The sequence below is a fragment of the Anomaloglossus baeobatrachus genome, chromosome 2 (genome assembly GCF_048569485.1).
Source record: "Anomaloglossus baeobatrachus isolate aAnoBae1 chromosome 2, aAnoBae1.hap1, whole genome shotgun sequence".
Taxonomy (NCBI): Eukaryota; Metazoa; Chordata; class Amphibia; order Anura; family Aromobatidae; genus Anomaloglossus; species Anomaloglossus baeobatrachus.
Window position 1 is genome coordinate 209463016 of NC_134354.1, and position 13159 is coordinate 209476174.

The 13159-nt window shown below is 40.3% G+C and overlaps 1 protein-coding gene across 2 annotated transcripts in view; it reads right to left on the reverse strand.

The window, feature by feature from the left end:
• Positions 1-255: 255 nt before the first annotated feature.
• Positions 256-13159, reverse strand: part of TAFA3 (TAFA chemokine like family member 3) — a 641246-nt gene continuing 628342 nt past the window's right edge. For both annotated transcript variants that reach the window (XM_075335591.1, XM_075335589.1), the window contains one exon: positions 256-3556. In XM_075335591.1, coding sequence (XP_075191706.1) covers positions 3545-3556 — 12 coding nt within the window. In that variant the 3' untranslated portion in view covers positions 256-3544. The remainder of the gene's footprint in view (positions 3557-13159) is intronic.

Below are 13159 nucleotides of genomic sequence, written 5' to 3' on the forward strand. Positions count from 1 at the left end.
CCGAAATTTACCTTTGTTACAGCGTCCCCGCTCTCAGCTGTCAGTGCCGGCTACCTCCTCTCTGCACATGTAACCGGAGTACACATCGGGTAATTAACCCGATGTGTACTGTGGCTAGTAGTGCAGGGAGCAGGGAGCCAGCACTGGCAGTGTGAGAGTGGGGACGCTGGTAACGAAGGTAAATATCGGGTAACCAAGGTAAGGGCTTCTTGGTTCCCCGATGTTTACTGTGGTTACCAGCGTCCGCAGAAGCCGGCTCCTGCTGCCTGCACACGTAGCAGAGTACACATCGGGTAATTAACCCGATGTGTACTGTGACTAGGTGTGCAGGGAGCCAGCGCAAAGCGGTGTGCGCTGGTAACCAAGGTAAATATCGGGTTGGTTACCCGATATTTACCTTAGTTACCAAGCGCAGCATCGTTTCCACGCATGCTGCTGGCTGGGGGCTGGGACACTGATTGCTGGTGAGCTCACCAGCAACTCGTGTAGCGACGCTCCAGCGATCCCTGCCAGGTCAGGTTGCTGGTGGGATCGCTGGAGCGTCGCAGTGTGACATCTCACCAGCAACCTCCTAGCAACTTACCAGCGATCCCTATCAGGTTGGATCGTTGTTGGGATTGCTGGTAAGTTGTTTAGTGTGACTGGACCTTTACTTTTCTTTTTGGTAGCACTGCTAAATAAGTAAACACTTACTGCCAGCTTTCCTGATCGATTACAGCTGACCACTGAAGGTCCCAGCAGGAGTGGAGTACCAAAGATTTGTACTTATTATCCAAGAATCTCTTTAATAATTTGGGAAATGAAGAATTCCCTTGATCAATTCTCTATTTTAGACAAACCTTATTAGGATTTTGGATGTTATAGAAAAGATCTACTTTGAATCTGAACTATTCATGTGAAGAGAAACTTACTTTTAGCTTGTCTGGAACTACTGTGATTATGACCTTCAGGGCAATGCAAATGCTAGTTACGATGTATTTTGCACAGATCTTCCTTCTGTTTAATTGTTATAATCATATCAATAATGATCTGCAATGAAAATGTTTTATAGGCAATTTGTCACCAGGTTTTGCTATGCAATTTGAAAACCCCAATATGAAGAAGAGACCCTGATTATAGGGATATCCCAATTAATAGGCTGTTTCAATACAATAAGTGTATTATCAGTACAAGATTAATGCCGGCGTCACACGGTACGATATATCGGGCGATATGTCGTCGGGTTCACGTCATTAGTGACGCACATCCGGCATTGTCAGAGATATCGTACCGTGTGACACCTCCGAACGACTGTTAACAAGCAAAAATACTCACCTTATCATTGCTCGTTGACATGTCATTCATTTTCAAAATGTCGGTCCTCCATCTGTGCTCCGGTTGTTCATCGTTCCCATGGCAGCACACATCGCTCCGTGTGACACCCCGGGAACGACGAACACAGCTTACCTGCGTCCCGCCGGCGATGCGGAAGGAAGAAGGTGGGCGGGATGTTACGTCCCGCTTATCTCTGCCCCTCCGCTTCTATTGGCTGGCTGCCATGTGACGTTGCTGTGACTCTGAACGTCCCTCCCCCTTCAGGAAGAGGATGTTCGCCGCCCACAGCGACGTCACCCGGGAGGTAAGTGCATGTGACAGGGGGTAACGACTTTGTGCGCCACGGGCAACTAATTGCCCGTGATGCACAAATGACGGGGGCGGGTACGATCGCTCGTGCGATCGCACGATAGATCGTCCCGTGTGACACCAGCATAACACTACAGAACAATTGGCCTCATGTTTTTTAGTCCGACCACGCCCCTAATACTGACTAGCAGCTTTCTTTTACTGTACAATGTACACCAAGAGCTGTGGTGTGGGTGGAGTTATGCACATCTCAACAAATGAGCTCTGTTAGATCTGCAGCAGAAAAAAAATGCGAGTCTATCATAACTATTGCATCCAGTCAACTAAGTGATACATCACTGGAATCAGAATATCTGCCCCTACCTTATGCTGCTGTCAGATTACATAGCAAAAATCTGCTGTTTTTCTGTTATTTCTCCTGAAAATGTATGAATAAATTTATAATTTATTTTATTAATAGGGTCTCTCCATATAAACTCTGACACCAAGCAATTAATGTCAAACTGTGTTTAGATGTATGATAACACTTAGTTACCATTATACTTTCATATTTCCAGGAGGAATAACAAAGGAATGACAATAATATAATGCTCTTGGAATAAATACTTGTGGAATACAAGTATATACTAAAAAAGAAAAGTAACCAGGTATACTTTTAGTAATACTTTGATACACATGGTTGCTTTACACTATTACTGGTTTATTTCTAGCAAAAAAAAATAAATTAAATCAATTGTAGACACACCATTCATCATATTATTTCTTAGGGATTCTAGATGCTTATTTTTACTGGGAAATAGTTGGGTGACCTCCAAATCAAAGCACAATGGAACAACGCAAAATCTCCTATGAGCGCACAGCTGGGAAATGGGGTTTCTAGGCAAATAATACAATTAGTACATATAATTGCAAAAATAACAATAATTCAATTGCTACCATGGAAACAGTGTAAGCCACATCATTTAAAAATAAAATTGCTTTGGTCCCAAAAATATGAAAAGAAAAAGTACAAAAATATAATAATGATAAGTTATTTTTTAAATAAATCAAATTTCAGAGTCAATAAACATAGCAAGAAATCAGACATTTTTTTCTTATATGGAGCCTGATTAAACTTATTTAGCATAAAACATGTCATATATGTAAAGAAGAAATAAGACAAGGTGCTATATGAATGACTGTTCTTAGCACTTTGGAATTAAACACATAAAATAAGCTTCCAAAGAAATGACAATATTGCTTTGGGCAAACACTGGAGACATATTACACTACCCGCCATACAATTATTATGCATCCTGAACATACACTCACAGCCTGGAGTCTACACGGGATAACCAGAGTAACTGCTGCATGCTTTAGATGAGGCTTACTCAAGTGTGGGGTATTCTATGGCCTTCACAAATCACTCCGCTAATCTTCAGAGAATATGGGTTCTGCTAAATGTTATGTAAGACACAGCATTTTCCAGTTATAGATTGACAAGATTGTAAAAAGTGCTATTTTCAAGTCATTATAAGCAGACAATGGATGGATGAAGTATTCTGATCTTTCCAAAAATGATAAAAAAGGAAAAATTGAAATGCCAGAATCATAGGATAAGTCGGGAGTTTGTACACTGCATTCAACAGTCTTGGTTTCAGACACAGACGTTACTTCCAACAAGTTTAATATTTTCCATTTTGAAGTATATCGGTCTATGGGTTTTGCAGCTCGCCCCTTAGTGTTCAAGGAGACTGATTGTTCATCCGTCATTTTACATGATTATGGTACTCCTCTCGAATGTAAGTTTGGGATTACTATCCAATGGTATCAACACTCTGGAAAGAAGATATATTGTAGGGAGTATAAAGTATGCCAGTTTGAAACTTTGGCCTCTCACAGCGTTCGTACCCTTGGATGGTTTCTGCATATTGGCCAGAGACTATCGTGTAACCTGCAAAATAAAAGAAAGGAGATTGTGAATTAATATACATGTAATAATACCTTTCAAGGGGTTCTGTTACCAGATCATAATTAGTGATGGGCCAATAGTAACTGTTCGTGTTTGGGTTATTCGTAACGAGCCTCAAAATGCTATTCCGGTTATTCGTCACAAATAACGAACCTAACGCAAGTCAATGGGGAACCCAGGCATTTTTCTTGCCTTTACGAATACTAGAATAGTACTCGGTATTCAGTAAGCATCATCTGAACTCGAATAGTTACTATTCGCCCATCACTATTAATAATGCAAACTACATATCAAATGAAAAAAAATCTTGGAGACTTTATGAGGATGGCGTACCGCATTTTTCATTTTAAAAGACACACCGGATTATAAGACACACCCCAAATTTAAAGAAAAAAAGGAAAAAGAAAATATGGGATCCATCTTATAATCTGATAGTGTCTTACTGGAGGGGGGCAGGAGCAGTGGTGAAGCGGGCTCGGAGGAGGCAGAGGCAGGCTGAAGTAGGGCAATGCTGCCGTCAGTGCAGTGGGTATCCTAGATGCTTGCTGCAGATGGCAGTGCTGAGTGGCTCTGCTGCACTGTGGGCTCTTCTTTGCTGTGGGTGGTGAGGCATGGGCTGTCATCTTGAATGTCGGCGGTGCTGGATTCAAAGAAATGGCACTTGTGCAGTTTGAGCTATGGCTCAATCACAAGCCTAGATCTCATCTGCACATGTGCCAAATCCGGGCGCCATTTTCCTTAAGTCCACTGCTGGGAGATCAATGGGCCAGAGGCGGAATGTACACAGAAGAGATCTTAAGCCAGGAGCTCTATCTGTGCATGTGCTGACTCTGAGCACCATTTAAAGCCCGCATGTCCATTAAGCATGGCAGCCCACAGTGGACCACCCGCAGTCCAGTCCAGTGCACAGCTCGCAGCATCGCCCCTGCCTCCTGTGACCCCTCTCCAGCTCCCCTGGTAAGCTATATTTCACTTATAAGAGGCACCCCTCATTTTTCTTCCAAATTTTTAGGAGTCAAAGTGTGTCTTATAATCAAAAAAATACGGTAGTTCAAAAATTCATGTCCGGATGGCTATATAATCTTTTTTGAAAGTTATCCCACAAGATATCAAGAATGAGCTTTTTATAAGTTGATCTAGAGCTGGACTTAGATATGTTTCTGTCTTGATATTAAAATGAGTACAAGAGGATTATAATCGTATAATTATACTACCACTCTGACATGGATTTTGTTTGTAATGAAATAGCTTCCAATTATTTTGTAGTATAGGAGGAAACCGGATTCACATGTTTTTCTATGACCATGACAGTCTTCTGCATGAAAATACTAAACCAAGTCATAGATAACTAAATATTGCTAATCTTGGCAACCCCACTCCCATATTCTATGTCGCTCAACTAACAATCGCTCTTTATTTCACATATAACAGTAAACAATGTAATAATAGTTTTCATCAATAAACATTTAAAAAACTTAGTAGAGATTGTCTCGTAGTTCTTGTTTTTCAAACATAGTGGAAATAATGAAGGATTATTGTTTTGCTCTATTTTACTACTTTTGTATAATGGATAATTGCTATTTTCCTGATTATTATTTTTGAGGGATTTTTCTGTAGGTGCAGTTGCCAATAATCAATGAAGGATTACCTTGAATTTGCATATGGAATAAATATGTTACAGCTAAAGCATTCAGTGCAATCTGTGTTATTTCATAAGCGTCATTTATAATTAAAACCACACTTTGCACTGAAGGCATTGCGATTGTTAATAAACTCATTTGACTATAGAGTATACTTTTTCATAGACAGAATACTATATATGTATTATTGCACTGTAATGCATGTAATTTAAGCCATAGCTTTAGTAGAACTCATGGTGTCTTATCTCCTGTTATGTGCTATGTATACTGTAGAACTTCGTCTTTTATGTGGTTTTTAAATTCAAATTTGAGATATTATGTGATTTTTTTGCATCAATAAAGTATTTTTGTACATATATGTGCAAGTACTCCCAATTTCTTAGTTCAAAGTACTCAATGGAGTTAGCATAATACTGTATTAAAATGATAAGCTGGTTCTATTTATGCCTAAGTACCCTAGTTGATTGCAGTGCATGTTGAGCGTGAGGTTTGCCACTGCATTTAAACACTATGAGACTGAGAGAATAGCTGAGTGGTGTCAATGGCTATGTATGTAAGTCCCATAGAGGTTGAATGGCTCAGCAGCATGCATGATTGGCCACCGCTCCATTCATATAGCAGACTAGGGATACTAATTTGCATGATCCATGGGAGTCCCAGCTGACAGATCTCCAATGATCAAACATTTATCACCTATCTCATAGACATACACGTGTCACTCTTTAGCCAACCACTTTAAAAGAGAATTCTATCCCAAAAGGTTTACTACCCCATCTGCCAACGTCATAATGTAGGGGAAATACTGTTTGCAGCACTGCATCACTTAATTTACTGAGTGCTCCAGCTTTGATTAAAAATTATGTTATCTGCTGTAGAACTACCAGTTCTCTGAATGCTGAGCTCTGTGTAACCCTGCCCACACCACTGATTGTCAGCTTTTTGTACAGTGCCTACAAGTAGTATTCAACCCCCTGCAGATTTAGCAGGTTTGATAAGATGCAAATATGTTAGAGCCTGCAAACTTCAAACAAGAGCAGGATTTATTAACAGATGCATAAATCTTACAAACCAACAAGTTATGTTGCTCAGTTAAATTTTAATAAATTTTCAACATAAAAGTGTGGGTCAATTATTATTCAACCCCTAGGTTTAATATTTTGTGGAATAACCCTTGTTTGCAATTACAGCTAATAATCGTCTTTTATAAAACCTGATCAGACCGGCACAGGTCTCTGGAGTTATCTTGGCCCACTCCTCCATGCAGATCTTCTCCAAGTTATCTAGGTTCTTTGGGTGTCTCATGTGGACTTTAATCTTGAGCTCCTTCCACAAGTTTTCAATTGGGTTAAGGTCAGGAGACTGACTAGGCCACTGCAACACCTTGATTTTTTCCCTCTTGAACCAGGCCTTGGTTTTCTTGGCTGTGTGCTTTGGGTCGTTGTCTTGTTGGAAGATGAAATGACGACCCATCTTAAGATCCTTGATGGAGGAGCGGAGGTTCTTGGCCAAAATCTCCAGGTAGGCCGTGCTATCCATCTTCCCATGGATGCGGACCAGATGGCCAGGCCCCTTGGCTGAGAAACAGCCCCACAGCATGATGCTGCCACCACCATGCTTGACTGTAGGGATGGTATTCTTGGGGTCGTATGCAGTGCCATCCAGTCTCCAAACGTCATGTGTGTGGTTGGCACCAAAGATCTCGATCTTGGTCTCATCAGACTACAGAACCTTGAACCAGTCTGTCTCAGAGTCCTCCAAGTGATCATGAGCAAACTGTAGACGAGCCTTGACATGACGCTTTGAAAGTAAAGGTACCTTACGGGCTCGTCTGGAACGGAGACCATTGTGGTGGAGTACGTTACTTATGGTATTGACTGAAACCAATGTCCCCACTGCCATGAGATCTTCCTTCCTTGTTGTCCTTGAGTTAGCCTTGACTCTTCGGACAAGCCTGGCCTCGACACGGGTGGACACTTTCAAAGGCTGTCCAGGCCGTGGAAGGCTAACAGTAGTTCCATAAGCCTTCCACTTCCGGATGATGCTCCCAACAGTGGAGACAGGTAGGCCCAACTCCTTGGAAAGGGTTTTGTACCCCTTGCCAGCCTTGTGACCCTCCACGATCTTGTCTCTGATGACCTTGGAATGCTCCTTTATCTTTCCCATGTTGACCATGTATGAGTGCTGTTCACAAGTTTGGGGAGGGTCTTAATTAGTCAGAAAAGGCTGGAAAAAGAGATAATTAATCCAAACATGTGAAGCTCATTGTTCTTTGTGCCTGAAATACTTCTTAATACTTTAGGGGAACCAAACAGAATTCTGGTGGTTTGAGGGGTTGAATAATAAATGACCCTCTGAATAAACTTTTCACAATTTTAAAAACAAATAAAAAAAGAAATAACATTCTTTTTTGCTGCAGTGCATTTCACACTTCCAGGCTGATCTGCAGTCCAAATGTCACAATGCCAAGTTAATTCCGAATGTGTAAACCTGCTAAATCTGCAGGGGGGTGAATACTACTTGTAGGCACTGTATATTCTGTGCATAGGCAGAAAGATACCAATCAGTGGTAGGGGACATGGTTGGATTACCTGGAGTCTTCTAGTGATAATCTCCTGCTGATAAAATAGTGCTTTTTTAACAACTACATCAAGTAGGCCAGAAAGTGTCTATCCCCATACATAATGATACTTTGAGAATAGGTAGCAAACAGCTGGTGACAGATTTTCTTTATAAAAATACAGTGTTTCCCTGAAAATGATCCCATCCCCAAAATAATCCCTAGCATATTTTTAAAGCAGAAAAGAACATAAGCCCTTGTCTTATTTTTGGGGAAACACTGGATATGTCAATATTACTTTAATAAGTGGTGTAATAGGTGGCTCACTTTAGGTTTTCTGGTATTGCTAAATGTAAGACTATGATGCCGCTCTATGTTGAAAAGAAGCACCAGATTATCAAAAGTTCTGGCTATGTATGATACTTTTATTTCACTTCTACAAAGCTGTTAGAATAAAGAGCACAGGCCTGTAACTAATCCGATTACAAGTTACTAATTAAGTGCATTTAGGCCACTTCTTTAATGTGGAGCTCAATTCTCAGACAGGTCTTAAATGTAATGTGTACTGAGGACCAATCACTTCTGTTTAAACTGAACTCATGTCTCTTCTGCTAGATTTCTAGCAATGCAATTTTATAAGACAAAGCCTATAACAAAACATTGTAAATTAGCGAGATGATCTCTACTTTCTCATTAAAATTAGTGCCTCAAGTATATTGGTAATCAGAAAATCAAGAAAGAATAGGTTTTCCTCTGCACTTAAAATAAAGTTATAATTTAATAGGATGACCAGCTCTTTGGCTCCCAATGACTTACACAGGTAGACTTTGTGATTATAGATATTCTGGCTTTCAAAGCCCATTTTTATTTCCTTTATTCGGGTATTTTTACTATTTAAAATTTCTCATTTACTAGTCAGATTGAAGAATATTCACTACTAGCTGTAGTACCCGGCATTGCCCGGGATAGTAACTGTCTCTCTCCCTCCTTCTCTCACTGTCTCCATCCCTTCTTCCCTCCTCTCTGTCTACCTCCCTTTCTGTCTCCCTCCTGCCCTCCCTCTCTGTCTGTCTCCCTCTCGGTCTGTCTCCCTCTCTGTCTGTCTCCCTCTCTGTCTGTCGCTATCTGTTTGTCTCTCTATCTGTTTGTCTCTCTGTCTGTCTGCCTCTGTCTCTCTATCCATCTCTCTATCCATCTCTCTGTCTCTCTCTATTTGTCTCTCTCAATCCCTGTCTGTTTGTTTCTCTGTCTCTCTCTGTCTGTCTCTCTATCCCTATCTCTATCTGCCTCTCTCTATCCCTCTCTCTTTGTCTCTATATTTCTGTCTCTGTTTGTCTCTCTATCCCTGTCTCTTTCTGTCTCTCTGTCTGTCTGTCTCTCTTTGTATGTCTGTCTCTCTGTCTCTATTTGTCTCTTTCTGTCTCTGTATGTCTCTATCTGTCTTTCTCTCTCTGTCTATCTCTGCCTGTCTCTGTCTGTCTCTCTGTCTGGCTCTCTCTGTATGACTGTCTCTCTCTGTCTGTCTCTATCTGTCTTTCTGTCATTCTGTCTTTCTCTCTGTCTGTCTGTCTCTCTCTGTCTCTGTCTGTCTCTCTATCTCTCTCCATGTCTGTCTCTGTCTGTCTCTCTCTCTGTGCCTCTCTCTGTCTCTCTCTGCCTGTCTCTCTATTTTTCTCTCTGTCTGTCTCTACCTCTGTCTCTCTCTCTCTCTGCCTTTCTCTCTATTTCTCTCTGTCTCTCTATTTCTCTCTCTCTGTCTCTCTCTGTCTTTCTTTCTCTCTGTCAAGTCTCCCCACTGAAATCATATTAACTGATACATAAGCTTCTTATACTAAGAAAGTCCTTCACTGCCTATAGCAACCAATCAGCGCTCCTATTAATGACCTGTAGCTCCCAGCTCCATTGACTTTCATGTAAGCAGGTTTTTTTGGTGAATAACTGTAAAGCACGGGGTTAAATTTTTTTCTCCAAGCATAGTATATGACGTTCCCTGAGTCAAATGAGGTGTCTGTGCAAAATTTCGTGATTGTAAATGCGACGCTGCGGATTCCTTTAGCGGACATACACTCAGCTTTATATATTAGATGTAAATGTATTTTATTGGCAGCCCATTGATTTTATAAGAACTGTGTAATGGCTCTTTTCACCTGCAGAGGCACTGTAGAGAAATCACACAATTTATATTATGGTTTTACTGTAGATTATGCCTAATTATTAAGGGCCCCAGTAGCAATACCTTAAGTAAACTTATAGTCAACTTTCTTTTCTATCAAAAGGGGTTTCTCCAAGTTATCTTTAGACCTTAGACTAGGGCACTTAAACATGTGATACACTGATACTTCATAAAATAAAATGCAAACCCCACCTATGTGGACCGGGGGAAACATCATTGCCATTTTTTCATATCCCTGAGGGACTGATAAGGTGAGAGGAGACCCCTTATCTGTCCTAACGTTTTATATGCACAGTCACTATCAGTGGGGTTAAATGACTGGCATCACATATATCGTTTAAGATGTTGCAACTGACAATCGCTAAGAATTGCTCAGATTTATTTTCTCAGCCTCTGCCAATTGTGGAGTGTAATAGTGTGATGGTGCGACCTGCAATCCAAACATACAATTGTGTAACTTTTCAGGAAGTCTTTAAACTGGATTCACAAAACTAGTGTTTTCTTCTAGCACCACCCATACCAATTGTTTGCATCTGGTATTCTTGCTCAACCTGTGGACAGGTGCAGTTCCATTTTTAGGAGGAAGCACAACCTTTTAGCAATCTTTGCGCAAATGAATATTATTCTGCATATAACACACTTTTACCATCTTTATCTAAGTTCCGTCAGTAGATGAGTATGAATCAGCTGAAGTAATCCCAAAAATATGTTTCCCATAAATAATGGAATCTTGATCATTAAAGGAACATTAGTTTTTTGCTTTGCTAATGTTTACAGGAGGAAGATTTAATGTAGTAATATCCACATTAATGGATACTGTTATGTCACTAGACAACAGCATCAACAGACAAAAAACTAAAGATTTCAGATCCTTGAAGAAAAGAAGAAACTTCCTAGGGTCAGTACAGTAGCTTCAAATCAAGAAATATTATTGCTTCCAAACACCAAATATTAACCAGCTACTTTGTATCACCAAATAATGAAGTCAATGAAAACAACAAACCTTCACCATAGAAATCACAATTGAAAAGATATTTCATTTTTTCAACCACAGACAGACTCAAGCAAAGCACTAAATGATTGGCAAAGCACTAACTGGATTAAATGTTCAGATGCTCCATAATGCTTAAATAGCTTGTCCACCTCTTTAACAGCATGTCTGATCGGCCGAGGTCCGACACTCCACACACCTGCTGATCAGCGATTTCTGGTCCCTTCAGGTACCTAAAAATGCTCAGTTCCAGAGCTGGCTCATCAACTGATAGTGGCACTAGCTGGGTACTGCACATCTACCTCACATTTAAATCTATAGGAAGCAAATGTGCATTCCTGGCTCCTGCCACTATCAGAGACCAGGACCGAGACCAGCTGATCGTGGGGGTGTGGAGTGTCAGATCCAGGCCTATCAGACATAGAGAACTTATCCTAAGGCTAGGCCATCAACGTTACAGTAGTGGCCAACCTCTTTAAGTTACATATACATGTTCTGTCCATTTTTTCTCAGACAACACAAGGACCCATAACTTCACTGATCCATAAAAAGCATCTGATGGTAAAACTGATCCAAGTGTCCAGTCTATAGGACTCAGGGCAGGCCCAATTCTTATCCGCTTTGTTGATCAAACACAGCCATTAAAGTCTATGAAGTGGCTGAAACACCAAAGACATACTTTGGACTTTGACTTTCATCTATTTTTAACTGATCCATTGCTAAGAGTTAGGGTTAAAAAAATTCAGACAGTGTATCTCCTTCAGTGAAAAAAAAAATATAAACTAGGATGCAGTTAAGATGACACCAGAGAAAAAAAATTAGGCTTCGTACCTCGGATCCTAACGTATGGATGGCATGTATTGCCCAAAATAAAAGCCGTGCTCAGCGCGGCTCTGGGCTGTAGAGGACTACACAGGTCTGAAACGTTAATCATCATAGAGGCAAGCAGATTATCCCTTTTATTCGCAAAAGACAAGAGTCATATCTGACCTAGAACCACCAGGGCCTCATTGAATTATATGGTTATTATAAACACTTACTATTAGACAATCACTAATGTTCGCTAAAGCTACCAGCCATATCCAGCACAGCCCTTGGCTCTGCAGGACTACAGTTGTTTTAAAGAAAACAATGTTAAATGTAGACATTGCGTAGTAGAAAATCCATTCAATTAACTAAGGGGAAGAGTTTTGTTTAGTGCAACTTTTGGCTCTGGAGAATCATATATGCCTCCTTAAAATCAATTGTCACAATACACACTCAATGTTAGTCAATCCCTACTATTAGCTAAGAACAATAGCTATGTGTAGTGCAGCTCTTGGCCCTGGAGAAACACTTGTGCCTCCTGAAAATCAATGACAACTATAGACACCTACTGATGATTTAAACAGATATTCGGTCATTTGAAGAAACCAAGCATTTACATTCCATAATCATCTAAAATAATATCTGATCTCAGTTTCTCCCAGCAATGTAACCTCTTCCAACTGCTGATCTCAAACAATGTAAACTCATGCAAGTGTGTATCAAATAATGGTGTATTATCAAGTATTTAGTGTTAGCAGATGGCATCAACCATCTGAATCTGTTATTTTACACTTACAATTCTAATACATCAACATAAAATACATGATTATAAATTAATATTTTAGATACACAACAGTGATATGAATAGAGACGTTTTATTGTTAAAGGGGTTTTCCGAGCACACAGATTATTAAAATATTTTAATGCCAACAGCAGTCAGAGAACTGTGATCTGAATAGCTATGTGATTGGAAGGTGGCCTCATCAAGTTGGTGGTGACTGGGGATGTGCACAATGAGGGAGGAAGAGACATAGAGTCAATACAAGCGACATATATATTATTAATAATATTCAGTATATTCACTTATGTAGCACTGTTAATTCAGTAGCGCTTTACATACATCAGCAATACTGGCCCCATTGGGGCTCACAATAATAATGCTTGAAGAAGAGGAAACCCATGCAAACACGAGGGGAGCAAACAAACTCTGTATAGATGTTGTCCTTGGTGGGATTTGAGCCCAGGGCCCTAGTGCTGCAAGACTGCAGTGCTAACCACTGAGCCACAGTACCACCCTATAGGTCTATCAAGTATATGACTCATTGCTCCCTTGGTGTGAAGCCAATGTTACTAATTCATTCTTTGCACAATAAAGATATGATACAGAAAAAAAAGAGAAAGAGGCGATCATGAAAGC